The 27,233-nt window shown below is 40.6% G+C and overlaps 1 protein-coding gene across 1 annotated transcript; it reads left to right on the top strand.

The window, feature by feature from the left end:
- Positions 1 to 27,223, top strand: RAB20 (RAB20, member RAS oncogene family). The gene is made up of 2 exons (XM_032100565.1): positions 1 to 358; positions 26,120 to 27,223. Exons 1-2 carry the CDS (start codon positions 187 to 189, stop codon positions 26,638 to 26,640), a joined length of 693 nt encoding a protein of 230 aa, XP_031956456.1. The 5' UTR covers positions 1 to 186; the 3' UTR covers positions 26,641 to 27,223.
- The last annotated feature ends 10 nt before the right edge of the window (positions 27,224 to 27,233 follow it).

Consider the following 27,233-nt stretch of genomic DNA (forward strand, 5'->3'; position numbering starts at 1 on the left):
AGGAGCAGCCGGAACCGGGGCCGGATCGCGGCGGCTCCAGCGGAGTTCCCGAAGTTTGCGGTGCCGGCGGAGGCAGCTCTCGGTCCTCGTCCCGCCGCTTCCGGGGCCCCGCCGGGCGGAGCGGAGCGGAGCGAGCCGGGGAAGGGGGCGGGAGCGGCCCCCGGCACGGAACCGAGCCGAGCCGCGATGAAGAAGCCGGACGGGAAGGTGGTGCTGCTGGGGGACATGAACGTGGGCAAGACCTCCTTGCTGCACCGCTACATGGAGCGGCGCTTCCAGGAGACGGTCAGCACCGTCGGCGGCGCCTTCTACCTGAAGCAGTGGGGGCCGTACAACATCTCCATCTGGGACACCGCAGGTGAGCGGGATCCCCGGCACAGGGGGCGGCACGGGGGGGATGGGGTCCGGCCCGGCGCTCCCAGCGTTTCCCGGCGGAACGGGGCTCCCCGAAACCCGCGGGGTGTTTGCTGGCGGGCTGCCCCTGTCTCCGGGTCCGGTGAGAGCGGCGCTGCCCCCGGCACCCTCCGTACCTTGGGATGCATAGGGCTTTCTTTTCCCCAGTTTTGGCTCGGCCCTGACGTACGAGCTGCTGATGGCAAAGATTGCGGTGGGGGTGAGCTCGCTGGGGACAGCTTCGCCTTTCCGAGAGGAGGCGGGCAGATGGGGAGGTGACCCCCGCGGCGCCCCGGTGGGGGCGGCCGGCGCCGGGAAACCTGCCCTGGTGCTTATCGCCTTGTTTCGGCACTACGGTAAAGTCAGTCGCCTGAAACAGGGTTTGGTGGTAGGACAAAGTCTGAAAAGAGACACGGTTTTGACGGGCCTTAAGGGGCCTTACAGCTGCTCATCTCTGGTACTTTTAGAATTGCTTTGCGAAATGGGGATGTACGGGGAGGATTGCGGTGCCTGGTTGCTTTCTTTTACCCGAGTAGATGGCTACTGACTACAAGTTCAGTCAGGCATTAGAAAGGTTATGGCTTCTGTTCGTCCCTTCTCGTTGTGTACTGCTGAGTTAGATATCAGCTGGTGTCAGACTCGGGCTTCCAAACGCGTGCTGCTTGCCAGCCCTTCCGACGTGGCGTTCCCCTTCACCGCAGCTGTAAGAAATTGGTGCACAGAGAGCGTGGGCTGCCGGCAGTCTCTGTCTGGGATAGCAGCAAGGGGCTGGCTGTCCCACTGTTGTGGCAGGCAGCATCTCCGGGATGCAGGAGTCGGTGTGGGTTGTGGTTTGGAGGCCTGGGGTGGAGGAGGTGGGAGGGCAAAGACTGGAGAAGTGGCTTGTGGTCTTAGTCATATGAATGTCTTGCTCTTGACTATTAAGTCAGGAAGCTCTGCTCTGTCATGTGAAGGACCAGAGTGTCCAGCAAAATGAAGTCAATGGACACTCTTGCTTTTAAGTTGTTCTTTGGAAATATAATCTTGTTTTATTTTTTGTTTGTTTTCATGTTTAGCTGGTTTTTTAAAAAATTGGCTAGTGGCAGCATGAAGAATGGAGGTTATATGTCCTTGTGGGGCTGCAGCATCGTGCAATATTCCAGTTTCCTCTTGACGAAATTTGGGAGGGAAGTTCGTTTGCTGTGTCACTTCATGTCACAATCTAGTCCAAAATGGCTTTTCCTGTGTCAGGAATTGAGAAGGAGGAAGGGGAGAAATGAAACTGCTGAAAAGTTATACAGAAACACTTTTGGGAAGTGTGGGGAGGAGGTGTCTAAGAGCTTTTGCTTCTTTTATTTAGTTATCTGTTACTATCGTGAAAGCTCTCTATCAGTAGCTCTGTCTTAAATATACTTTCTATGTCCTTTGCCATCGTTTTTAAAAAAATCTACTTTAATTTTGGAATTGATGTGTTTTACTATGGGGAGTCTCTTGTGGGCAGTTGCTACTTGTTTCTAGTAAGCCAGACCCCCGTGGGTGATTAGCAGTGGGCTTATTTCAATTAAAAAAACTATCTGTCTTGGTGAGATTGTTCCTTGGTAATTTCCATTACACCCTTCTATTTTTTTTTTTTTTTAGTATGCATAATAAAAAAAGTTCCTCCAAGGCTCATCTGCTGGTTTTAGAACCCCTTTTTTCAGTCATTTACTCTTTTTGCAGTAGTTTATTCTGTGTTAATTGAGGAATCAGGTTCCAGTTGTGTGTGGAATCTGGAAAGCTCCAGAGGTGGAATCTCCATGTGCCAGGTGGAGCACCCAGGTGCTACCTGTCTCAGGACAATGCAAGTGTTTAGAGCTCAACAATCGCTTTCCCAGTGGCCACAATTCCCTCTGCTGCCTGGAGCAGGGCCACTGCACAGCTCTGCAGAAGTTCCTGCTGCTCAGCAGGACTTCTGGAGCAGAATTGCTGAACCTGTATCTGCAGAATAGCAATTGAAAAGTGTTGCTCTGTTGTACCAGGGGTGGCATAATGTGTCTTCCTTGTTCTTCTCTGTTGTTGGAGTTAGCACTGAGCCTGGGTGCCCCTCTCTTGTGTTTCAGAGGCGGGCAAGGGCTCTTGCACTGTCTCCCTGTTGACTGGTGCTCTTGCAGAACGATGGAAGTTGCCAAAACTGGGCTGGACTGTTGGGGCTTGTGGGCTTTCGTTTATTAACAGGTCTCATTAATCTTGGGAGAAATAGAAGCTCCCAGGGCACATATGTGCTGTCCTGGTGAAGAAGTAAGGGACCTTGTTGACACTGTAACTCTGGTGTTAAGTCACAAGGGGATTCAAAAGTCGGTGTTATTTATTTATTATTTTTATTTTGTGCGGACCTTATGCTTTTGCGGGCCTCAGTGTGTGTGGAGACCTTGGTGTGCACCTCTTATCTCTCTGTGGTCTCACTGTCTTATCTCTACCAGGTGGGCTTACCAAGTAAGCTTGGCATGCGTATTAAGGAGTTTAAAATTTAGCTTTTCTTGTCTGTTTATTAACCTGATGTAGCTAACTACTGAATTCTGTGAAGCAGTTATAGAGTTACCAAACACTGATACATTGTTTTCTTTAATTATGTATGTGTAGATATGTAGAGAAATCCAGCAACAATCAATCATCCAGGAGATTTAAAATTCTTTAGCACAGCAATGACAAAAACATGGATCAAAGTTTGCACCCATCCCACCTACCTAAATACTGAGTGGCAGCTCAGGATGTCTGTCTTAATACCTCAGTAGTACTTTAAACTATGTATGATGTAGAAATATGGAAAATTTGGCCTACAAAAATTAGGGGTTGCATGGTAGTAACTACTGTACTAGTTCAATTCATAATTAAACAAGGTAAACTGGAATGCATATTTTTTCATTTTCTCCATTCATGTTGTATTTAGTATGTGAATGAATGTTTATTTTTGTTGTCACTTATCAGCATTATTTTGGGGACTTATCTCCATAGAAGTCCCCTATATTTTACTTGCAGTTCAGATTGTATGGTTATTTGTGTTTCTGGTATGGGTTAGGCATTTGGCTGTAACAATGCAAGCTTCAATATACTGAAGCTTCATTTCTGTAATACAAAGTGATGTTTGTGCACAGTTAGACTTTAGTGATTGACGAGAATATCTGCAGTAGTGGTGATGGATCAAAAGTTAAGTGTGTATGGATACTAGTACTAGACAAGTTTTATTTCTGATTTTCTGAATTATTTAAAATGCTTATCATTTTCACTAATCACTGTTGATTTTGCATTACTTCCTGCTCTGATATTTAGAAAAATCTCATTTTCCTAGGAAGAATTAAATTTGCTTACCAAAGTGCTTAAAATGTACATTTCTGTGCTGTTATCATTCATGAAATCACAGTGTGCACACCTGACCTGTTCTACCAAGTTAGACTTGAAGTGTAAATCAGTTATTCTAGGGAGGACTCTTCTTTTACCTGTACATTCACACTGCTACTTATCCTTGGAAAAATCAGCTGCTTAGTCTAGTCTAAATCTTTCATGTTCTTATCCACAAGCCCTGTAAATTGGGTGTGCAGAAGTCGTGAAACTTCATTGTTTTTTTAATATAAATGCTCATGGCAAATAGTTCCACATTTCCTGTTTTCCAATTTGATGATTATGAGAGAAGTTATTTGGAAGTTGCATTCAAGTCAAGGAAACAAATAAGCCGCAGATGGGGAATACTTGGGAGAAGTATCATATGCTTGCCATGTTTCAGAGCTCTTCTTTTCCTAGCCATCTGTTTTTGACTGTTTCTCCCTTGTCAGAGGCTTGGATAGACAGTCTTGTCTCTGACCTAGCATGGCTGCTGTTGTATTTGTGGTTGGTGCATAGAATTATTTACTTATATTCTGATGTGAAAAATTACATTTGTTTGTTTTCTCTTTGGATCAGTTAATTCAAAGGTGCTAAAAAAAAGAGAGCATGAACGGTACAAAAAAAAAGAAACTGTACACTTTTAGCCTGTTTTAAAGAACTAGTTTGCTGGATAGAGGCCTAGTCTCGAAAGCATTTGAGTACATGCTTTGAGACCTTTGTAATAGTTTTTTTGAAGCAGTATTTTTCTGGAGCAAGGAAAGTAAGCAACATCATCAATGAGAAGAACTTTCTCACGTGAAAGGATTGGGGATTGGACACTCAGGATGTCAAAGCTATATGTATATATATATATATCTGTGTGTGTATATACATGGATATATATATATGTGTGTGTGTATGTGTATATATATATATCTTCTAGGCAGTGCTGACAGCAGCTGTGGAGTAAACTAAAACTTCCTGCTGGGTGCTGATGGTGTGTAGCTCAGAGCTAGCATGTAATCTTTTCTGTCTGGCAGCACAAAACCTCCTGAAGTTTTGAGGGTCTTGGTCCTATTCCACCATTAAACTTGGAATAATAATGTGTGGACTGGCTACAGCTAATGATATTGTAGGTGTCTTTTGGTTGTTCAGGCATGTTTTGTGATGCCTTGGTATTCCAAAAGGTAAAACTTTCTTTGTATGTTAGATTTCAGTCTCTTTGAGTTGACATTTGTTCATCTGACAGATAAGTGGTCTTTTAACACCAGCAACAAGGTTTCTTAATTATTAGTGGTCATGTCCTCTGTGTTGCTGGCTTGGTATTAGAGCAACCAACCGGTAAATGAATGACCAGTATTTTAGAAAGTTCACATCAGGATCCTGTAATTCTATTTTAAGAGGCTGAGTTTTGAACTTGCCAACAGATATTCATGCAGCATTATAATGGGGAACCATAAAGGTTAACTGGGAAAGCAAACTTCTCTTCTTTTCCTTCCTCTCATTTTGAGCTATCTGTCAACACTGACTGACTTGATTTTTTTTCTTCTATGAATACTCAGATAGATATAGATATATATGTGTGTATATATATATTTTTGTTGTTGTTGTCAGAGCTCGTATAGTTAGGGACAAAGGAGATGAACAGCCTAGAAAAGGCTGTTCTGTGCCTTGGGTCAGCTGCAGTGTATCTGCCCGATGACTGCTTAGGCCTCTTGTGACTGGTTTGCTGATGTCTGATGTTATCGGTGCTGGTGAGCACGTGTGAATTGCTCACAGCTTCTGATCTGTGACTGCTGGGGTTTCATAGGCTGCAGTGCCGGCAGCTGCCTGTGCTGAGCTTTCTCGGGCAAGGTGAGAATGTTTAGCTGGTAAGACGTGTTAGATTCCCCCTGGTAAGAAGGATTAGGTTCCTCCCTTGCTTAGTTAGGCTTTGAGGTTTTTGTGGGTTTCTGGTTTTTTTTTTTTTTTTTTTTTTTTTTTTTTTCCCCCCAGAATTTATCTGTGTTGATGAATACTTCCTTGTGCACACTGAGTCAAAGAATATCTTGAGCTGAAAGGGACCCATAAAGACCAAGTCCAATTCCCGGCTACTTGCAGGTTTATTAAACCTAAACCATTAAACCACATGACCAAGAGGGACCTCCTTGAACTCTGACAGGTTTGGTGCTGTGGGGAGCCTGTTCCAGTAACTCACCACCCTCTCAGTGAAGAATGTTTTCCTGATGTCCAATCTGAACATCCCCTGGTGCAGCTACACTTCATTTCTTGGTAAAGGCAGTGACTCAGCCTAGCTTTCAAGGGAAACCTGGGATGGGGTGTGGCTTGGTCCTCAGAGTGTGAGATCAGCCCAGGAAGCTGGAACCAAGCATTCCCCTGTGTGGAATATATGATGTCCAGTATGGAGTTGGCAGTAGGTAAGCAGGAAACATGATCCCCCGTCATATTGAAACAGAACAAAGAAAGGAGGATTTAGGTGACATGTTTTCCTCACAAGTGTAGACCGATGGTAGCTACTCTGCTTGATATTCTTCTGGTTTTGACGTTTGGAAGTAGAGGATTACAGCAGGGGAAAAGAAGCTGCAGATGAGATGATTGAGTTAGGTTAGTTGAAGCCAAAGAGGGCTCTGATGCATGTGCCTTTCTACACCAGATGAAATTCTGGCAGCAGTTGGGGTTGAGTGTTGCTGAATATGTAATGAAGTATCTTTAGTTGAGGAGGTTTCTTGTTGGAAGGACACAGGGGATATCACCTCAAAAAGTGTTGTTTTGGGCATCAGGGATCATCAGTGAGAAAAGCTGCTGTGTACCTGTGCTCAAGAGGTGAGAACTAAACAACACAGAAGTTGGAAGTTATAGGGAATAAAATGCCTTAGGTTTGTTGCTGGTGAGTCACGGCTTGGGGGCTAGTTACCAGCAAGAGTCTTAGATTTTTAAAAAAAAAATTATTTCCTTTCTGCCCTTGGGAAAATTATTTTGCAGAATATTATGTTGACTTTAATTAGTTGTTCATAATTGATGTATGTAAAACAATGATGGCTGAGGACCAGTGCTGCATACACACATAGTGTGTCTTCCCTGAGATTACTGTGTATGGTTATAGGCTGTATATTTTCATATCTTCAAAAGGAAACCGTAAGAGTGGAGGTTCGAAGGGACAGAAATTCCTGAAGAGTTCACTGTCAGTGAGCTCTATCTAAAGCCTCTGAAGTAGATTCAGAGGAAGGAATAAAGGTTTAAGCTTTAGACCATCCCTGAAACATGGTTTTTTTGTTGTGAAACAGTGCACTGGATTACTTTTTTTTTTTTTTGCAATGAACATTTTCTGAAAAGAGCAGAATAACTTGGGAGGTGATTAAAAATATGAAGAAATAATGAACAGCCTGGGGAAGGTCCTGGAGGAAGTTATATCTTCTGTGTCCAGCAATTTAAAATACAATGATACACAAGTAAAGTCAAAGGTAACAAATTCACTGCAGCTGAAAGTGCTTTTGTATGCAAATTAAGTAAAAATATGGAAATACCTTGTCAGAGGGGATTGTGAAAAATACATATCAAAAAGAGACAGAAGACAAAAGTAACACAATTTATTCAGCTATAGCTAACTCACTTTCTTGAAAGCAGAATTTTATTTCTAATGTGTAATTTTAGTACTGACTTGCAGAGGCAAGCTAATGGGGAGGTTATGGCACCTCGTGAGTACTTTGTACAGGCCAAGATAAATGTTGTGTGTGAACCTCTGTGCTACCTTTCCAGCCCCCACATTAAATCCCTGCTTTGTGTGTGGTATTTAATAATAGTGCGCAAAGTGGCTGTGCTGTTCTAGCCGAAGTGGGAAACTACCCAATAGTTCGAGTGGGACTCTCCCTGAGTAGTATCAGTGACCTGAGATGTGTGCCTGGCTAAAGCTGTCCAGTATCATGCCAAGGCATTGTGCTCGACAAACATGAGCAACTTTGGCGTCCTCAAGAGGACTTGAGTTGGTACAGGTTCTTGAACTGATTGCATATGGCATTTTAAAAAGTCAGATTCTAGGCTGGAGCAATACTGAGAGTCTTCATAATGAAGAGTTTGTGCTTTTGGCATTGCATTCTTCTTCCCTGGTTACTGAAGGAAGAGGTGTATTTTGCAGATGTCTGTCAAAATTGACTCAGCAGCTGAAAGATTAGTTTAAGTACTGACTGTCTGCTTTGTGACAGTACTGAAAATGTATGAGGGAGGGAGGCATGAACAAGAAAAATGGTAAGTAAAACAATGTAAATGCAATGGCAAAGCTGCTGACAAAAATTGCAGGTGTATGGAAATTTGTCTTCCTGGTGGATCGGGAGCTGGTAGGAGAGACTGGAGAAAATAAGGGTGTCCAAGAACTGGATTATTGGCTTCAGTTAAACTGGTGTCCTAGAGGGTATATGTAAAGGCGTAGGTGTTCTGGGCAAGAAAACAAGTTACTAATGCCCTGTTGCATTCTTAAGTTTGACTTTAGTATTTGTGAAATGTATACCTGAGCTGTCTAAGAAACAACAGCTCTTTCAGTTTGAGCGTGAGGGGGGAAAACCCAGGGATTGGATGGGAGATGTTTTTCCCGGTAGTTCTCTGTCTAGCTGAGTAAATAGCATTGCACAGAACAACAGAAAACTTCATAAGCTGTAATGTAGAGATGAACGTGTGCAAGGTAACTCATGTTGACTCAGTTGTGTGTGTTGGGTTTTTTGTTTCCCTGAGATACCAGTTACATTCCATAATGAAAAACAAATAGGTTTTAAAATTAGTATGTCTAGGTGCCTGAACTTAGGCAGTCAGGGTTGTGGTGTCTTTCTATTGACTATGCAATGAACTTTTGCTCTCATTTGGAAGGAAGGGGACAATGGATACTTAAAATACAAATGTAGGGCTGGTAGTTGTTTTACAATTACTACTTTGAGCGCTCATGTATGGTGAATACATTTCTAGTTCCACCTCTGTACATGTACACTCTGGTGACACAAATGTCAAAACCAAGGAGACTCATAACGAGCCTCACAGTGCCTTGGCTGAGCTTCTCCTGATACTCTATTGGCTAGTTTAAGTATCTTGATATTTATATCTAGATGAATTGTTTGCTTCACTGCAATTGCTGTCTCATGTTGAAGCCACTGGCCGTGTGAGCTTCCAAGTGGCAGTGTTTTACTGCCTGAACTGAAGGTACACTTAGTAATCCCTCATTTGAGTCACATTGTGCTATTGCAAAATATCCAAACAAGTAACCTTTGTCTGGGTCTCCATCTAGAAAGACACTGATTCTGTGGTGGATACATTTGGAGCCATTAAAAGTTATGGAACAGAAAGAATAATTTTGTCTTCCAAGTCTGAATGATTTCCTTTCTTTTGGGGAAACACTGGGTACAACATCCAGGGGGTTGATCCAAAGACATCAAAGCTGTGATAAATTCCTTTTCCTGTGCTTGATTAACTGTAATTTCATATTCAGTACCTGAAGATATGCCTAGGAAATGAGATTTCAGGTTGGTGATTAAACTTCACTTATACAAGTGTGCTGCAGAGAGCAGAGGTGGTCAAAGGAAATGAGTGGGTTTTTGCTCTTAATCTGAATTCTTAATGTAAGTAGTTTGCTGTCCTACATCACAGGAGATTCAGGATAGCTTCCTTTAGAGCAACCAACTCAATAAGCATTCAAGATTTCCACACCTAGGTAGGTGTGGAAAGAAACAAATCGAGAAGAGTGCTTATTAACATGGTTTTTAAAGGGAGATAGATCATCAGATGTGTTTGTGAATTTCCTAGTATACCTTTCCATCTCTTAGGAAGCAGATGAGAATTGAAGTTGGCTTTGCATGGGCCACCAAGAAGCCGTTCATGGACAATCTGTGCTGAGAGCCTAAAGACCTGTGTGAGCATCTGATGTAGATACTTCTCCCTGTTCCCTCAGCCTTTCTTTTCAATATAATGACCTATTTTCTATATTCTGTTACATGATTTAATATTCCTAACTACTGTTTTTGTACTTCAGGAGATTCTTAAAAAATACAGAGAAAGGATGCTGTCCAGCCATCCAACCACTCTTACATACTTAGTTTAAAAATAATGGTCTTCAGTACAGTTCAAATAACAGGAAAACTTTTGATTTGCATTCTGCAGCTGATGACTACCTGTGAATTTTTAGTCATATATAATATTTAAACATGTGAGATTTTGTTGTGAAAGGCCTCAAAAATTCAGCTTCTGTTCTTCATGGTGACGTCTGTGATCTGGACATATAAATCTGTTGTTGCTCTTTTCTTAATCGTTGAAAGTAGAAATAAGGATCTCGGTAATATTCTAGAGGGTTTTTTGTTTATTTTCCACCTATCATTTGCTCTCAAAAAAAAGCAAAGATTTTGGTTCATTCAGAAAAGGGAGAAATAACCTGAATCTGTAGTGGCTTATAGTTACAAAAATAAATGAAAGAAAAAGCTCTGTGTAGTTGAGTCAGCATCTTCCAAGCCTCATAAAAGGGACCATCAAATCTTGTGGTTAGCTGCAAGTGAGACTTAGGTGTTTTAAAACAAAAGAAAAAATCCCCGCTGGTACAATGAGACTGAATGTATTTTTTAAATTTTTTTCCTTCCTGATACAGGCTGTTGCTTTTTTAAAAACGAAATCTCTAATTTTGTGAAACTAAAAATCTCTCAAACTCAGCTCCAATCCCTACCAGTATGATTGCTTCTTACTTTTATGAGACTGTAGAACCGTCTTTAAGACATGAGCTTTCCCTCCTGCAGCAGATAGCTGTGTGTATGACATTTGTATTGTTTCCCTTATCTCCCTTCCTGTTCTAGCATTGTGTGACTTTTCAACATTGTCGTGTTCAACTTCTTTTTTCACTTCACATCTCAGAACCGCAGTGGAAGTGGAATAGTTGGTGTCTATCTTCTCTTTGAGTGGCAGAACACTTTGTGACCTAGAGATACTGCCGAATTATGAAAGAAAAGGATGCAGTGCAAGCAAATCAGTAAGCAGTTCCTTTTCCGTAAGTTGCTTCCCCTCTTGGCATGAGGGTTGAATGTGCAGACACTGGACAGTGGTAACATTGCTCTTTATAGCTTATTTTGTTCAGAAAATTCAGAACTGAGTTGTTTATGATTTTTAGTGGTACTTCCTTTGTACCAGGTTGGAGAACGTTAGTGAGATGAGGTTGATTATGTACCATGCCTCTTGTCTGATTACAGTTCTATAATTCTCAAATTAATGCTGTTAAACTGTGGATACCATGTATGCTTTTAAGTGTGTAGGCAGAGAAGCTGGAAATAGAATTAAAAGGAAGTAGTGCTGGAAATGTAAAGACCATCTGTTTATCTTAGTGTAAGCTCTGAAAACACAAGTCACACATCCTGTGATAAAATTATCTTAATAATTTGAAGAAGTTTTAAATACATCCCCACAAAACCCAGGTAGCAGCACTGTGTCTGGCACAGTCTCCCACTTCTGATATTTGCTGAAGGCAGCCCACTGGATAACCAGCACTGCCTCCTGCTTTTGACAAATAGCAACTATTTAGAAGCACCCAGTGAAGATGAGTTCAGCTGAGTAGAAACTGGTGGTAGCTGGTAAGGAGTAGAAGCAGTTGTAATTTTCTTCAAGGGTAATTATTCATTGCTTGTGTTCTTAGTTGAGCACCTGCCTATAAGTCATTGAAAACATTGAAACAAATCATAATGAGTGACCCTAATTTTATGTCCCATGTTATTAGTATGAGTTTCTCTTCAAAAAAATAAAACGGTAAACTTTTTTCATTCTTTTGCAAGATCCATGGCCTTTATTTCTACACATTTAGCAAAGTTTAAATATTTTTCAAATTGCTAGTGAAGGCTGGTTTGAAGTTAAACACAATGTTACAAATCAGGAGCTACCATATAGTTATCCACTGCACCTCAGTTCCATTTCACCAAAAGATGGTTTAACCTTAAATAAGAGGCACTTGCCAAGTAACTGGAGGGGCAGACCGGCTGTGGGTACCTGCTACTGATCTGATAGCCAGAGCTTCCTGAAGCATTTTGGAGAACTGTGTTATTTGTTACGTGTGCAAAAACCATTCCTCACTTTTGAAACATGTGACACAGGAGGTCACTTCTGACAAAACAGCCTGCCAGCTCTCAAATGTGTTCCTGTGAAACCTGGACTCTGTTTTTTGGAATGTGAATGTTGTCATTTGTAGATGCCTTTCCTTCCCTTCCTCACCTAGTAGTGATCAGTGATGAATACCAGCACTTAGCTGCTGTCTTGCACTACAGTCTTGTAAGAGCTAGGCCTCTAGAAGTATTTCCAGTTCTCTTCTTCCTGTCCTCTACTCCTAATCAACCTGCAAACGTATTAGTAGGATAAAAGATCTATGGAAATAATGCTTGAGGTGCTGTCTACATATGAGCCTAGTAATTAATTTTATCTTCAAAAGGAAGCATGGCTAGTGTACTTGGGTCCCTCTCCACACTGTAGTGCCCCAATGCCTGTACTGAACAAAGTTGTGCTGCAGCTGTGGAAGAAGAGGATGGTCTCTGGCTGTGTGGTAGGGTTGGAAGGTGCATTCCCAGAGATATGTGACCTTCCAGACTGATTTCTGAAGGCTAAAAAACTGTTGCTTCTGGTGGCCTGATGCTGTGCTAGAAACAGTCTGGAGATCCCTGAAACTGTCTATGTACTGAGGTTCTTAAAAGCCTCTGGCTGGTGTCCTGGGATGGCCCTGAAGTGGAGCACTGAGGGGCAGGGCTGGGTTCTGTTGGCCTGTCTTTGCTGCTAGTGCTTTTGAAATATTAATGGAAAGAATTATCATGAAAGTGAGTTTGATGGAATATAGGTATTGCTATAGCTAATGCTCTTGTAAATGAATCTAGAATGGTTTGGGTTGGAAAAGATCTTAAAGATCATCTAGTTCCCCTGTCATGGGCAGGGATACCACCCACTTGATCAGCTTACTCAGGGCCCCATCCAACCTCTCCTTGAACAGTTCCAGGGGTGGAATGCCCACAGCCTCTCTGGGCAACAAGCTCTGAAGCTCTCCTGTGGGTCTGAAAGAAAGCTAACTTACTGTGTTATTGTGTGTGACTCCTATTGGGTGGATGTGCACAAAAGAGTTTACAGCTGCTTCTTGATGGTTTGGTTTCCTATACTTGGGAAGAAGGGAAATGACTGACAGCCAGGAGGCAGAAGTGCATATAATGTGTTTGGGGTTAAAGTGATAATATGGAAAAATGAATGTTTCTAAAAGAGTAGACCATTTGATTTTATGTATGGTTGGATACAAAACTTAATCCAAAGAGGGTGTGCAATGAGTAACAATAAACTTTTTGTCCTCTCTAAAATGTCAATGCCCTTAATTAAAATGTTTATTAAGTTTATGGTGTTTCCTCACTTAGAACATGGTATGGTGTATTGTACCGATTGACTTGGTAGGTATGTAGTTAACCCTTCTGCAAAAAATCCTATAGGGAATTTTGATTTTAAAAAAAGAGGTTGTAAAGAGCTAAGGCTATAGCAAAGTATCTAATGAGGAAGTGGAAAAACGTAACTCAGCTTAGAACAGGAATAAAGAATGAAAAAAAACAGGAAGAATTTCTTGTCTGTGAGGTAGTGGGCAGACTCTGACTTAACAATTCTTTGCTGAGAGCTGGCACGAATGCTGACGAGTGGTAGAATTTCAAAGTGCTTATTGAGATACATTTAGGAGGGCAATCTCAACTAAGCCCCAAGCAGCCTCTTGCTTACTCTGCCCCACTGGGATGGGGGAGAGAACTGGAGGAGTAAAAGTGAGAAAAATCATGGGTTAAGACAAAGACAGTTTAATGGGTAAAGAAAAGTTGTGTGCACCAGCAAAGCAAAATAAGGAATCCATTCCTCACTTTCCATTGGTAGGCAGGTGTTCAGCCATCTCCAGGGAAGCTGGGCCCCATCATGTGTAATGTTGGCTTTGGCAGACAAATGCCATCACTCTGAACATTTCCCACTTCCTGCTCCTTGCCCCCAGCTTTATCTGCTAAGCATGACACCATATAGTGTTGGATATCCTTCTGGTCAGTTGGGCCCAGCTGTCCTGACTGTGTCCCAATTTCTAGTGCACCCCCAGCCCCTCACAGGTTGGGTGATGTCACAGAATCAAATAGGTTGGACAAGATCTCTGAGATCAAGTCCAACCTTTGAACACCACCATGTCAATTAGACCATGGCACTCAGTGCCATCCCTGTCCAGTCTTTCCTAAAGCACCTCCAGGGACAGCCCATTCCAATGTCTAATCACCCTTTCTGTGAAGAAATTATTCCTGTCCAACCTAAACCTCCGCTGGTGCAGCTGAAGTCTATGTCCTCTTGTCCTGTTGCCGGTTACCCAGGAGAAGAGGCCGACCCCCACCTGGCTACAACCTCCTTTTCAGGTGGTTGTAGAGGGTAATAAGGTCCCTGCTGAGCCTTCTCTTCTCCAGGCTAAACAACCCCAGCTCCCTCAGCCTCTCCTCATGGGACATGCACTGTTGACCAGCACTCCCAGGTCCCTTCCTTCTGGGCTGCTTTTTAGCCACTCTGTCCCCAGCCTGGAGCTCTGTCTGGGGTTGTTGTTGCAGGACCCAGCCCTTGTTCTTGTTGAACCTTGTGCCACTGGTCTCAGCTGATTGCTCCAGCATGTCCAGGTCCCTCTGCAGAACCTTCCTACCCTCCAGCAGATCAACCCAACTCAGTGTTGTCTGTGAACTTGCTGGTGGTAGATTCAATCTGCTCATCTAGATCATCAAAAAAGATATTAAACAGGACTGGGCTCAACACTGATCCCTGGGGGATGCCATTACTGACCAGATTCCAGCTGGATGCAGCACCATTCACCACCACTCCCTGGGTGTAGGTGTCCAGCCAGTTCTTAACCCAGCAAAGAGTGCACTTTTCCAAGACGTGGGCCACCAGCTTTTCCAGCAGTATGCTACGGGAGGCAGTATCAAAAGCTTTGTTGAAGTCCAGGTAGGCTACATCATCTTTCAGCACATAGGGATAGCCTGCTTGTGTGTCCTCAAGATTTCTTTCTTAAGGTACATATTGGTTAAAGTATGTGTTATGTATTAATTAAAGTTAAAATATGTATTGAAGTATATGAGACACAGGAAATTCCCTAACACTGTGCAAGTGCTGCTCAGCAATAGCTAAAATATCCCTGTGTTATCTATGCAGTTTCCCAAATCAGCAACACAAATCCCAAAACGCAGCCCCATACTGGGTATTGTGAAGAAAATTAACTATGGCCCAGCCAAACCAGCACACCAAGCTAACTTGCCAGTTCCTTGTTGAGCAGTATAAAACATCCAGTAAGTGTGGAGTGACCTCCTGGCCCTGCAGTGCCAGTCAAACTGTGCTAAAGTACACCTGGCCACGCATTCTTGCCGAAGCAGGACTAAGGACCTGCTTCTCAGTTTGAAGAGCTAGCTTTGGGAGGGAGTGTGGGCTTTGAAGGTCTCCTTTGAGTGACTCTGAAGTTAAGGACCTGGCAACACCCTCTGCTTGGAAATTGTGTCGGGAAGTGGGGTCATCTGCAGTGCCTTTACCCCTGTAGAAAGGAATTGTAAATTTAAGGAAAAAATATCAGTTTTCAGGTACTGGAAAGAAAAACCAGCTGCTTTTAGAACTCACCCTGTGGAAAATGAATTGGTTTTCTGTAGAAGGTACTTTTCTTTGAGGATATGAATTGGTGTTACAGCAGGTGTTAAAGCTGAAAAGCTTCTCCCACAGGCCAGAAGTGAGTGTCTTGCCCAGGTCAGGTTGTTGTACAGCCCTTTGCTGTAAGTGGCCTCTTTGTTACTGCTGAGCAATATTTGACCATCAAGCTCTGCTGCTCCAGTTAAGTGTTCAGTGATATTGCTTCCTGCAGAAGTCCTCCAAAGTAAATCCAAGGTTTCTTTTTTTCCCCCCCTTATGATTTGCTTCCAATCATATTTTCCTTAAGGAAAGCTGCCAAATGACCACTTCTTTCTAAGGAGCAGTTTCAGACTTTCTTTTAGACACATAGTTTCAGAAGAATTTTACATCAATGCTTTTTACTTATTCAGATTTAAATTTCTAGTTTCATTCTTGCATTCCTGCTTTCATTTCAGTACAGGCATACAGGAGCTTCATAAATTTAACTCTCAAGCACCCTGCCACATTTTCAGTAGACATGGTGTTGATGCTAGATTTCTGGTGGAGCATTTGCTCGTAGACAGGATGGTAATGTCCCATCAGTCTCTTGTGCTCTCATTTCTTTTGCCAGGTATCAGTGTTTAGATAAAACGTTTCCTTTCACAGCTGTGAGATTTCAGAGAGAAATAGATAAATACTGGTGTTGTTTTTTCAGTTTGTGTTGAAGATGAACTCTTGGTACACTTGCCGGTCTGGCAGGGTTAAGGTTAGTTCTGTTCATGTTTTACAAGGCACTACCCTTCCAGACAGCTGAAAATACATAAACTGCTTGAATCTTCCGGGGTTATCTTGTTTTTTAAGAAATGAATGCAGTATATAAAGAGAACTAAATAAAATGAATGGTTTGAAGAAAGTAAATCTATCTGGCTAAATGTAAAAGTTATTTAGGATTGTAGAGACATCAGTGGGATCTTTAGCTACAAATATATATTTTTTTATACCGGTCTAGCCAAAGTTTTGTTGGCAAAAACATGCTATGTGATGTGGTTAGGAGGTTTTCTGTGTCTCTATGTAATGCTTTGTGTTGCTAGACATAATATGGTGAAGTTTAAAACTTTAGATAGAAAGCATATTCATGTTTTTATGAAATGTGATAGCTTTGGATAGAAAGCATACTGGTGTTTCTATGGGAACTTCTATTTTGAAATTAAAATTCTTATGAGTTTAGAAGCTCCATCTTAGTTTCATTATTAGAATGCTAAGTCCTGAATTATTCTTGCCAGCAAAAAAACTGATTTTGCATTTATGTAGCAGAACAGATTCCAGGTATTCTTTAGTTCCAGAAAAGCTGAAACTAGTTAATGGGCTAAATCTTGTAGATAATAAGAATCTTCTCTGATAATATTTCTTCTCCTTTATATAGGCATTGTGCAGCTGAAGGCATTGCTGGTTATGGAAACCCTAAATATGCCTTTAGTCCAAAGGCACTCAGTTTATAAGTCTCTCTATAAAAAGACAATTGCAGCTAGAAATACACTAAGCAAATGTATAAGGCTGCAAATGAAGAGAGACTAATGTTATGGGGTGCTGGCAACAGGTTAAGCTAGAGTCATTGGGCAGCAATATATGTTGCAAGGTCCGTTGAGTTGGTAGTAGATGGCAAACCAAGCTCTTGGTACCTCGTGGTGTCCCAGAACCTATGAGCTGTTCTGAAAAGTACAAGTGTAGGAAGAGATAAAAGTAGTCAAGAATTTAAGTAACGTTATAACTTCAGTGAGACTCTTTTTACATTCTTGGTAATTAAAACAATATGGAAAGGTGGGAGAAGGGAGCTACAGGTATGGTTTTTAGTTTAGAGAAATATGCCAGAGGCAAAGAGTCTGAGTGGAAAAAATACTCATTTCTCTGGCCTAACAAGAAGGAGGTTAAGTCATAGGGGAATACTTTTTAGGAGGAGTGTGGAGTTTTTCTGGGGTTTGGGGAATGTGATATTTTTTTAGTTTGGTGTTTGAGGGAGAGGAGTTTGTTTTTTGAACAGATTACTTTGTGAAGCTGAAGGTCTATCAAAGTTCAGAATCTGAAAGCTGAACTCCAATGCCTTATTGGTGGGATACTAACTTTCCTTTCTTTAGCTACTTTATAGAACACAAATTCCTCCTAAGTCACAAGACAAGGACAGAGTGAAATTCTATCATCTTTATTATGCAGGAGGTCAGATTTGAATGAGGATTACAGTTGGTTTCTGATCATGCTCTGTAAATGTTTTTTACGTTCATGATTTTTTTTCTTTCCTCTTCTATTCTCTCCCATGTAAACTTGATCTCCTTTCATTGAGTGTGTCTGATGGGTCTGTCATTGGGAACCAGAAATGCAAGACTTCACTACCAGTTGTGGAATGAAGATGGACAAACTACTCTTCAGGGCTGGATTAAAAAAGTTTCTGGGTATATTTAAAGTAATTCATGACCGAATAATACAGGATTTGACAGGATGACTGAGGAGTGTTTATTATATTTGAGCTGTGGGTGAGAAGGCTTCATCTGTGGTAATAGGCTTTTTTGGATACCTCTGTGACTCAGAATGCTCTGCAGGATGTAACAGATTGATTGGCACCTCTGTAAACTGCTAGGCATCTGCTTTTAGTTTAGCTGCCTTTAGAAAATTAAGCTTTTACTTAAAAGCACGTTTCTCCACAAACTATCGCACTGTTAACTGTCAAAAAAACACAGCAAATTTTTACCCATGTTTCAGTTGTTGGTTCTTTGGAGGTGTGCTCTGAATTAAGGCCACGTGGCTTTTGAGGCATTTCTTCCACACATCAGAAAAAGGTGGTGACTAGTCTTTTATTTTGGAGCTTCTACCAGGACATGCCTAGATTGATAATCTTCTTGGAGACTACGAAGCAGAACTAATCTGTAGCAAAACAATCCCATTATTTTCTGTTTTGCCGTTCTTCTTAAACAGAGGTTTGTGTGTGCCTTTTTGCTGGAGAAAAGCATATTTCAACAACCCATCTTCTTCAGATAACGCTCAGATGATCCTGTAGATCATTAACCACATGTTGCAGAGTTTGGCATGTGATGTGCAGCACACCACGCTGACATTCTTGCATAACTTCTCAGTGTGCTATTTGTCCTAACAATAAAAGGCCCATTTAAGTGAACTTCTTTGGAAGGATTGTTTTATGTGAATTGTGCCAAAGTATCACTTTTGGAATGTTAATTGAATTGATGTTCTAATAAAAATTAAAGAGTTGGTTGAAACTGCTTGACCTGCTGGTATACTTCAAGTTTGACGCGGGAAAGATGTTCTTTAAAAGGTCAGGGGTGTAAAGGGGATTTTTCTCCTGACAAATTAGGGCTTTCTTGAGTGGGTTGGCCTATAATCATTCTGGGGGTATATAGCAAAAAAGAAAAACAGGAAACACAGCCAAAATAGAATTATGAGCACTTTTTGCTGGTGAGAACCAGAAAGAGAAGCACATTAATAGTGGTTCCTGCTGTCATTTATTTTAGCTGGTTGAGATGAGCTGGGATCTTGTCACTGCATACAAATTTTAAGGGTGGGTGTCAAGATGATGGGGCCAGACTTTTCAGTAGTGCCCAGTGATAGGACAAGGGACAGAAGGCACAAATCAAAACACAGGGCGTGTAATCTAAGTATTAGGAAAAACCTCTTTACTTTGAGTGTGACAGAGCACTGGAACAGGCTGTCCAGGGAGGTTTTGGATCCTGTTTATCTGGAAATGTTCAAAAACTGCCTGGAATGATCTTGTGCAACCTGTTCCAGGCAAGCCTGCTTCAGCAGGGAGGTTGGACTAGATGATTTCCAGAGGTCCATTCCAACCCCAACCATCCTGGGATTTGTGTAACTCTCCTTTTGAAAAGGCTCTAAACAAGCAATAAGCTTGAATCTGTGAAGAAATATAGACGGCATTACTTTAGTGAAGTTATTAATCCTTTTTAAGGGAAGACTTATCTTTCAAGAAAGTAGGTGAAGTGGGTAAAATTTTAATGCAAAGTCCTTTACATATTTCGTATTTGTTGGTTCTTGCTGAAACATGTCCTTCAAATCTTATTTATGGCATATTAATTAGCTTTAGTTTAGTTGTTATACTTCAAGGGGAGAGGAAAGAAGTAGGCTAAAAGACATCTGCATAAAACTTTTTTCATTAAATGTACTACTATTCTTAGGTATAAAGTATAGTGGAATTTCCATTTTTGGTAAGTAAGCATCCCGTTTTTCTTTATTTCAGATGCCTTCTAGTGATTCTTTTCATTTATAAATATTCTGAATTAATTCCTTTTCCAGACAGGTTGTGGTGGTTTATTTTATTTGTGTGGCAACATAATTTGTGCTTTTGGTACCCTTAGATAAAGCAGGGGAAGAGTGAACCGCATTTCTTAATGTGCACTGGTAGGTGCTGGTGTAGAGTAGCCTTCCAGGGGGTAGTTGTCTTCTCATGGCAGAAACTTAATAGCTAACTTAGATGCCCACAAGGATGTTGGCTTTTTTATGTAAAGGAATGAAAATAAAAGATGAGCTTTATTTTTTCTCTTGAGTATTATTTTAGAGACAGAACCCCTAGTAAAAGACTTAGAAAATGCTTAGTAATGCTATTATTTTCATCCAGCTTTTCCTGAAACCTATTGTAGATTTTCCTGTTATTCCATGGAGAATATATTAATATCTGTTAAGTATTCCTACATAAGTTTCCTTCCAAAGAAAAAAGATAAGGTTCATGCTCTTTTAAAAATTGTGTTTAAGAATTAGTCCTTTCTCACAGCCCTTCACTTACTTATCTCTGTGTATTTTTCCTAGATTTTTATTTCTATCATAATTTGGATTCTCTAGTAACAGAGTTTACATGTATTTTGGATGTGTTTTATTCCAGACACTATTGGATCACTGATGGTAGACTTCTAGAAAGAAAAAAAATATCTCTAACATTTTTATTTACGTAGAAGGGTACAGCTTCATTTCTCAGGATAAAAGTCATACTGTGGAAACATGGCTCATAAATTTGGGATTATAGTGCCAAGGCATTTCCTGTTTTATCAAAACTTTCTGTGCTTCCAGTTAGATGACTTGTTGGGTTTTCTTGAGTAACTTTATCCAGTTGTCCAGGCAAAAATCAGATCTATTAAATTGAATTTTTAATATTGGATAGAATTCTATTTTATAGTCTGCCAGTAGATTGTGTAAGATTTCTGAATGTGAATTCAGTGGGGACTAGATTATTGTGACATAATGTAATGCCACTTCCCAATCAGGAAAATAATGTTACATTCCTCCTGTATAACAGTGCACTGCAGTCTCGAGATCTGCCTTTTATTCAAATGTCATGGAGTTAAATGTATTGGAGAGCATCTTTTGCTTCACTGCTTACAGTTCATAAGGCTTTCTCATCTGTGGCAGTCAGCCCAGATACATCATTGGTTCCTCTGAATCTGGGACTTGCCTCCATTGGGATATTGTGATCTTTTTTTATGGGAAGAGATTTGTAGTGCTTGGAATTAATGTCCAGAGTATATTTGCCTTCCTGAATGCCAGCCTCCAGGGGAGGAGAAGCAGCTCATGGAGTACATTTCCTTTATCTATATAAAAGCAGCAGTATAAATACCTAAATGCTATTAGGCTTGGCTCTTAGCTTTGGATCTAAGCTTGTCAGTAACTGCTGTGGTAAGGACTGTGTGTGTATATTGGTAGGAAGAAGGAATCAGTACGATAATTAAAGCTGACTGAAGGACAGGGCTCAGTTTGATCATGATTTCTTGTCCTGCTTAAGTGAGAAGTGAATGATTGTTCCTTGTTGGTGTGGGTTGTTTTCTGACACTGAGCTGCTGTTTTGCAGAAGGAGCTTTATAAGCCTAGAATAATTCACGTTTGTAGAGTGGGGATGTTTGCAGGGTCTTGGCAATTTCAGATTCCCTCAGAACTCAAAGTATTTGCTCATTAAGTAAAAATTGCATAGATTTAAGGGAAGAGATTATTTCTTTCACAAATTTAAGTCTTCTATTATGAGATAAAGATTTTTGACTTAACAGTTCAAAATAAATTGTGTTTAGAAGTGGAGTAAGCATGTCTCAATAATGTATTACTTTGAGCCCACTTTCTTGACTGTTTTTGATGTTTTTTCTTTGGAGAGCTGTATTAAAGAATTCTCCTTTGTTCATTGTTCACTTAACCCATGTGGTTGTTATTTTCTTCTTCCATGTGTAGCTCTTTCTGCTTTAAATCATGAAAGTGAAGCCCTTTGGGTATTAAGATCACTACTCTCCTATGTTTATGTTATATTCTGCTTTGGCCAAGACATACATATCTAATTTTAATAACTTAAATAGAAGCTGCTAAAATAGGCCACAGTTCATGCCGTGAATGTTGATTCATATCTAAGTAATGAGTATAAACAAAATAAATGTCATCTTGTTTTTTAGCAGAGCTAGACATCTGTTGCATTCTGAAACTTCAACATATGCAAGTGTCTTCTATAATGCAGCTTTGTGAATGTATAATACTGGGTGAAGGTGGAGCTTAAATGAATTTTATAGTTGCTCAACTGTAATTGATTTTGTGTTTGGTGGTTGTTTTTTTTTTTTTTCTGGGGAGGAGCGGGGGGTGTTGTGGTGGAGTTTTTTGTTTGCTTGCATTTGTTGACTTAATTATTTAGTTTTTCTCTCTCTCAGAGGCTTTAATTCCATGGGGAATTTTGTCTTGAAGAAAAACCAAATGTTGGCATTTTTCTGGCAGATCAGGAAATCATGTATTCGGGCAGCTCCTGGACAAGTAGAAATTGAACTCTCCAGTGCTTTGTGACTCATGTTTCCACTTATTCCTACTTATGTCCTCCTTGTTAATCCTTTGGGATGGAGAGCTTTATTTTTATCCCCAAGTAACCAGAGGTGTAGTGCAGTTCTTAATAAAGCTCCTGACTTCAAGGGAAATATGATAAAGCCACCTACAAGAAATAAATACCAATCTTGAACAAGGTAATGAAGAACTCTGACTTCATCACTGTCAAAACTTGACAGCCTGACTCATAAGTGGGCAGGAGAATTTTCCTGAAACCTTTAGGGACCTTTACTGTTTGTTCTTTGATAGTAATTACATATCTTGGTATATGTGCAGAAATAGAAATCTCAGTTCCTAGAAAAATGGTTTCCCCTGATGCCCTTTAAAGGGTCACAACTTTACTGCCTTGTCTGCAAACAGAAGGAGATGTTGTTCCGTTTTCAAAAGGGATCTTTGTCTACTTTTGTGATCCTGAGGATGTTCCTGCTGAGGTAACTCAAGAGCATAAGTGTCACCCTTTGAACCTTCATCTACTGAAGCTGAATCCTTAAAGATAATTTCTTTTTGATACTGATTTCTGTGCTGTGTCATGGGTGTCATACTTTCTCTTTTCTTTCCTCTTCTAGCTACCTCCCTAGGGCATGGTTCCTGTCGCTCTCTGTGTATACTCAAGTTCAGACTCTTATAAAGCAGAAAGAGAATCTGAAAGACAAAACCTAGCTGATTCCTTGTGTTTGTGTTAATTCCTCTCTACTATTTGGATTACAGTACTGCGTAAATCACAGTGCTAATCCTTGGAAGATACCTAGTTTATGGACTGAGAACTTCCTGGACAATTTTGTGATCTTGTACAATTTTAATGCAATGATAGCATGCCTGTGTAGCCCACCTTTGTGTACTTTCCCCCACTACATATTTACCTTAGGAACTGAGTTGTGCTGCCACTCAGACTGTGCTATCAGAGTAGAAACAGTACTTTTTTCAACACTTTATCGAAGACCGTTTTAGCTCTTTAATATTCGTTGTGTTTTATCCCTTGCAGCCTGAAAGTAACAGCCTGTTTTACGTTCTTGTATGTGCTCAACACTGAGAGATTTAAAACTAGTTCTTTCGATAGAAATTTTCTTGAAAGAGTGCGTGTGTGTGAAGTTGTGCCACTTCAGAAGTTGTGGTAAAAGCCTTTGAAGAGGTGGTAGGTAAGGAGCATTTAAATCTGGCTTCTGCTCTCATAAACATCCACAGCAACTTCATGGACTACTTTGGATACCACTCTCAGCAGCCACGGGCAGGCAGAGAGCTCCAAGAGCGACATCGAGGTCTGCTTCTTTCTCTGTTAGGTTTATTATGAACTTTATGGTACTGAGGTCCATTTGGCTCAAAACTCTTTGATTTGTTCATGATTTTCTTGGATTTCCTTCATCATAGGACTTTGAAAATGCTTGTTGGCTGTGCTGTCTCTGAGTGGCTGAAGTCTCCAACAGGAGTTTGTATACTTGATGGAAGAGCTTCTGGAAAGCTAATGGTGCTGCAGATAGGGATACAGCTGTAGGGCTGTTGAACTGCTCTAAACAAGGCAAAATATAAAGATGAAAAGAAAAATGGGAATTAGTTTTTGGTTGCTTGGTTTCCAGAATTTTCCCTGATGATGTGCCTTTGTGGTTGATTTGGTGGTTCTTGCAATTCCTTTGACTGCAAATTATTTGATAGTTTTGTCACTCTTTCTGTTACCATTATTTTTTTGAAAGGGCCAAATTGTTGGATTCAGGGCTTACCATTCAATTTAACTAGTTGTATAAAAAAATGTGTGGTTGGAGTGGGACCAGATGGGTCCAGAGGAAAAAATAACTGGCTATAAGAAGGGGATGGCTGTTCTTATGCAGTAAGTTTTTCACCCTAATACTGTTTTGCCTGATGCCTTGAGGACAGATATAAGTTTAAATACTTTGTGTAGTTTTGGGTCTTCTTCCATATTTAGAGTTGTTCTAGCCCTTAAGTGTCAGAAGTGGTCTGTACAAGGAAACTGCTGCAAAAATACATTGTGCAGTTTTCTCTTGTTGATTGTGCTGTGAGGATGAGCAAGGGAGACTATCCATAATTCCTCTGACATAATTAATCCTGTATGTAAGGTAAATTGTTACTGTTTCTTTCCCCCTTTCCACAATATATTAGTTGCAGCAGTAGTCAGTTGGTAGTTACCATGTAAAAGTGTCATGGTTTGTATTATGCTGTGCAAGATTAGATTAGCATACAAATTCCATAAAAGAAGTAATAGTATTGTTCTAGTACTCGGTTGCTGCAGCAAATGATTCTGGGGGCTGCGTTTTGTGGCTTAGGCATCTGAAGTGGGAGAATGGGGAGATACATGTTCCATTGTGGTTTCCAGACCACAGTATAATCGGGGTTTGGGTGAAAACAAAATCTGCCATGGCACAAACTTTATTGAAAAATTTGGGACATTTAAAGACTCAATTGCAGTGCAACTGAAAGTACAACTTTAACATGATATTGGAGGAAAAAAAAGCATAAAGGGATTGACCTCCTCCCTGCCCTGTATCCCAATCTCCCTTGCTCTTACTCAACATACCTAAACAAGGGTATAGCTATTAATTTTTTTTTAAACCTCCTTTTTCCTACATACCAGATCATTAATTAAAGAATTTCTTTTGCTGAGGGAAAGCAAATCAGAGGTTATACAAAATTGCGCTGAAGCAATTTTCCATAAACTTTGCCTAATGGTTTTCTGAATGCTGTTCATTGAACTTTTGACCTCTGCAATATCATATAACTGCTATTACCAATTATTCACTTTGCAGGAAAGCATTAAAATTACATGCATGTTTTTGATGTGAAATTCTCATTTTCTGTGTGACGAGAAAGTAACTGAAGAGCAACTATTTACTTTCTCAGCATTAGGCCTGAATTTATAGACATTTGTTTCTACCCTTTTTTTCCAATCACTCACCAGCCTGAGAGATCCCACAATTTTTCCTCATGCAAATGTTTCACATACTTTTAAGCATCCTCACCAGCTTCCTTTTACCTCTCTTTATAGTGAGCTCTTCACCTTTCCAAATCTGTTTCTCTGGCAGTTATCAGAGTTTCACTCAGTATTAAAAGTGCAATGAGATTTGGATTTCATGTTCTAGCTTGAGGTTTTCCAGATCTGTTTTACTGATAATGGTGAACACTTTGTGTCTCTTCTGGAAATTGTGGAGTAGAGTCCTGATGTTTGTCAAAGGATTTACTGCAGTGACTGTTCTGTTCCCAGCTGGAGGTAGATTCTGAGTTCCTTTCACAGTGTGCATGTTTGTGTGCAGGTGTGTTTTCCCAATGGGTGTTGACCTGCATTTTTCAGCATTAATTTCTTCTGCCTTTCCTATTCCACAGTCATTTACAAGGATTTTTTCCCGTCAAGCCAATGTTCCTGAGAACTGTGGGTGTGTAGCATCAGACTAAATAGTTTACAAAATCCTTCAAAACCTAAGAACAAGTGGATTACTGATTTTGATCCAGATTTCTGAACTGGATGTACCTGAAAATGTGTGCTGAATTTATAGGAGTAATAAATTCTAGCAGAACCTGAAACAGTAGAACTTTTTTGTTTGTAAATGGTGAGGTAGATGGATGGGCCATCTGTAGGTGCAAGCAGGGTAGTAGTTAATGTGACGTAAATCAACTAGCATGCAATTTAATAAAAAAGAAGCCAGCTTTGTTTTGCTCTCTGCACATGTGAATGCTGCATGAGCTTCCTCGCTCATTTGTCTCTACAGATTCCCTTCTCTGTGACTGAGCCAGCAGTGAGCAGAGCTATTCTGTGGCACTGTTGCTCTCTTAAGGAAAAACAGAAGGAAAAACCTGAAAGTACTACAAATAACACATTTTTACCTTCGCTGCTGCATCCAGACTTGTGAAATTTGTTTAAAATTCCTTAAGCTCTTTTGCTTGGTTAATAATGTGTTTTCCAGCACGCTAACATTTGTTGTGTTTAAACCTTTGCCAGGACGGGAGCAATTCCATGGCCTTGGGTCTATGTACTGCAGAGGAGCGGCTGCTGTGATCCTCACGTACGACGTGAACAGCCTCCAGAGCCTGACTGAGCTGGAAGAAAAATTCTTGGCACTGACAGACAGTGCAAGTGCTGACTGCATTTTTGCTATTGTTGGAAATAAAGTTGACCTCAGTGATGACTGTACTTTACCACCGGATGAAAATAGACCTGAGAAGTCTGTTGCCAGCTGTGGCTCAAAGGTGCGAAAACAAGTCCATGCAGAGGATGCGATTGCACTCTATAAAAAGATACTGAAATACAAAATGCTAGATGAGAAGGATGTTCCAGCAGCTGAGAAAATGTGTTTTGAGACCAGTGCAAAGACAGGATACAAGGTGGACTACCTCTTTGAAACTGTGTTTGACATGGTAGTCCCAATAATTGTGCGGCAGAAAGCTGAGGGGCCACCGCAAACTGTAGACATCACGGACTACAAGCCAGCCAAAAGGACAAAATCAGGTTGTTGTGCCTGAACCATCTATGTGACATAAGAAAAGGGGAGGGATTTTTCACTCCAGCAAAATGAGGAGCAAGAACTGCTTTGCAGTTCACCAGAAAGGAAAAGTCAAGGAATAAATAGACTAAAATGGTGTATGCAAAAAAAAAAAATAGAAACAAATAAATCTTCTGACCATTAAAGGCTTCTGGGAAGCTCTGTGTATAAAAAAATGGGAATATGAGTGAAATTATGGAGTAAGACTTGCCAGTTTCCATGGGCTCTGAAGACAAATGGTGTGTTATTACAATGGGTAGTGACAATCATTTGGACAGATTTGAAAGAGTCTGATTTTTAGTGACTTGCCATTTCATATTGCATGTAAATGATCTGTTTGTGTACTCTTGAAAACTTTCATATGATTATCTTCTTTTCCCTTACGAGTCTAACTTTGGAAGATTGAACACATGGTACTTTTTTATTCTTAAGGCAAAAAAGAAAATTCAGGTATATTTATATTTGTAGCTAATAAATCAATTCAATCTTTTTATGTCAGACATGACAATGTATGATTCAGAAACTAAACCCTATTAAACTATTAAAATCACTGTGGATATGTACTATTCAGTT

Source organism: Corvus moneduloides, chromosome 2, assembly GCF_009650955.1.
Source record: "Corvus moneduloides isolate bCorMon1 chromosome 2, bCorMon1.pri, whole genome shotgun sequence".
NCBI classification, from domain to species: Eukaryota; Metazoa; Chordata; class Aves; order Passeriformes; family Corvidae; genus Corvus; species Corvus moneduloides.

Bases quoted from the DNA above. Each gene is read 5' to 3' on its own strand.
- RAB20 (XM_032100565.1), top strand. From the start codon at position 187: ATGAAGAAGCCGGACGGGAAGGTGGTGCTGCTGGGGGACATGAACGTG. The intron at 359-26,119 runs GTGAGCGGGATC...AACCTTTGCCAG, and splicing joins CTCCATCTGGGACACCGCAG to GACGGGAGCAATTCCATGGC.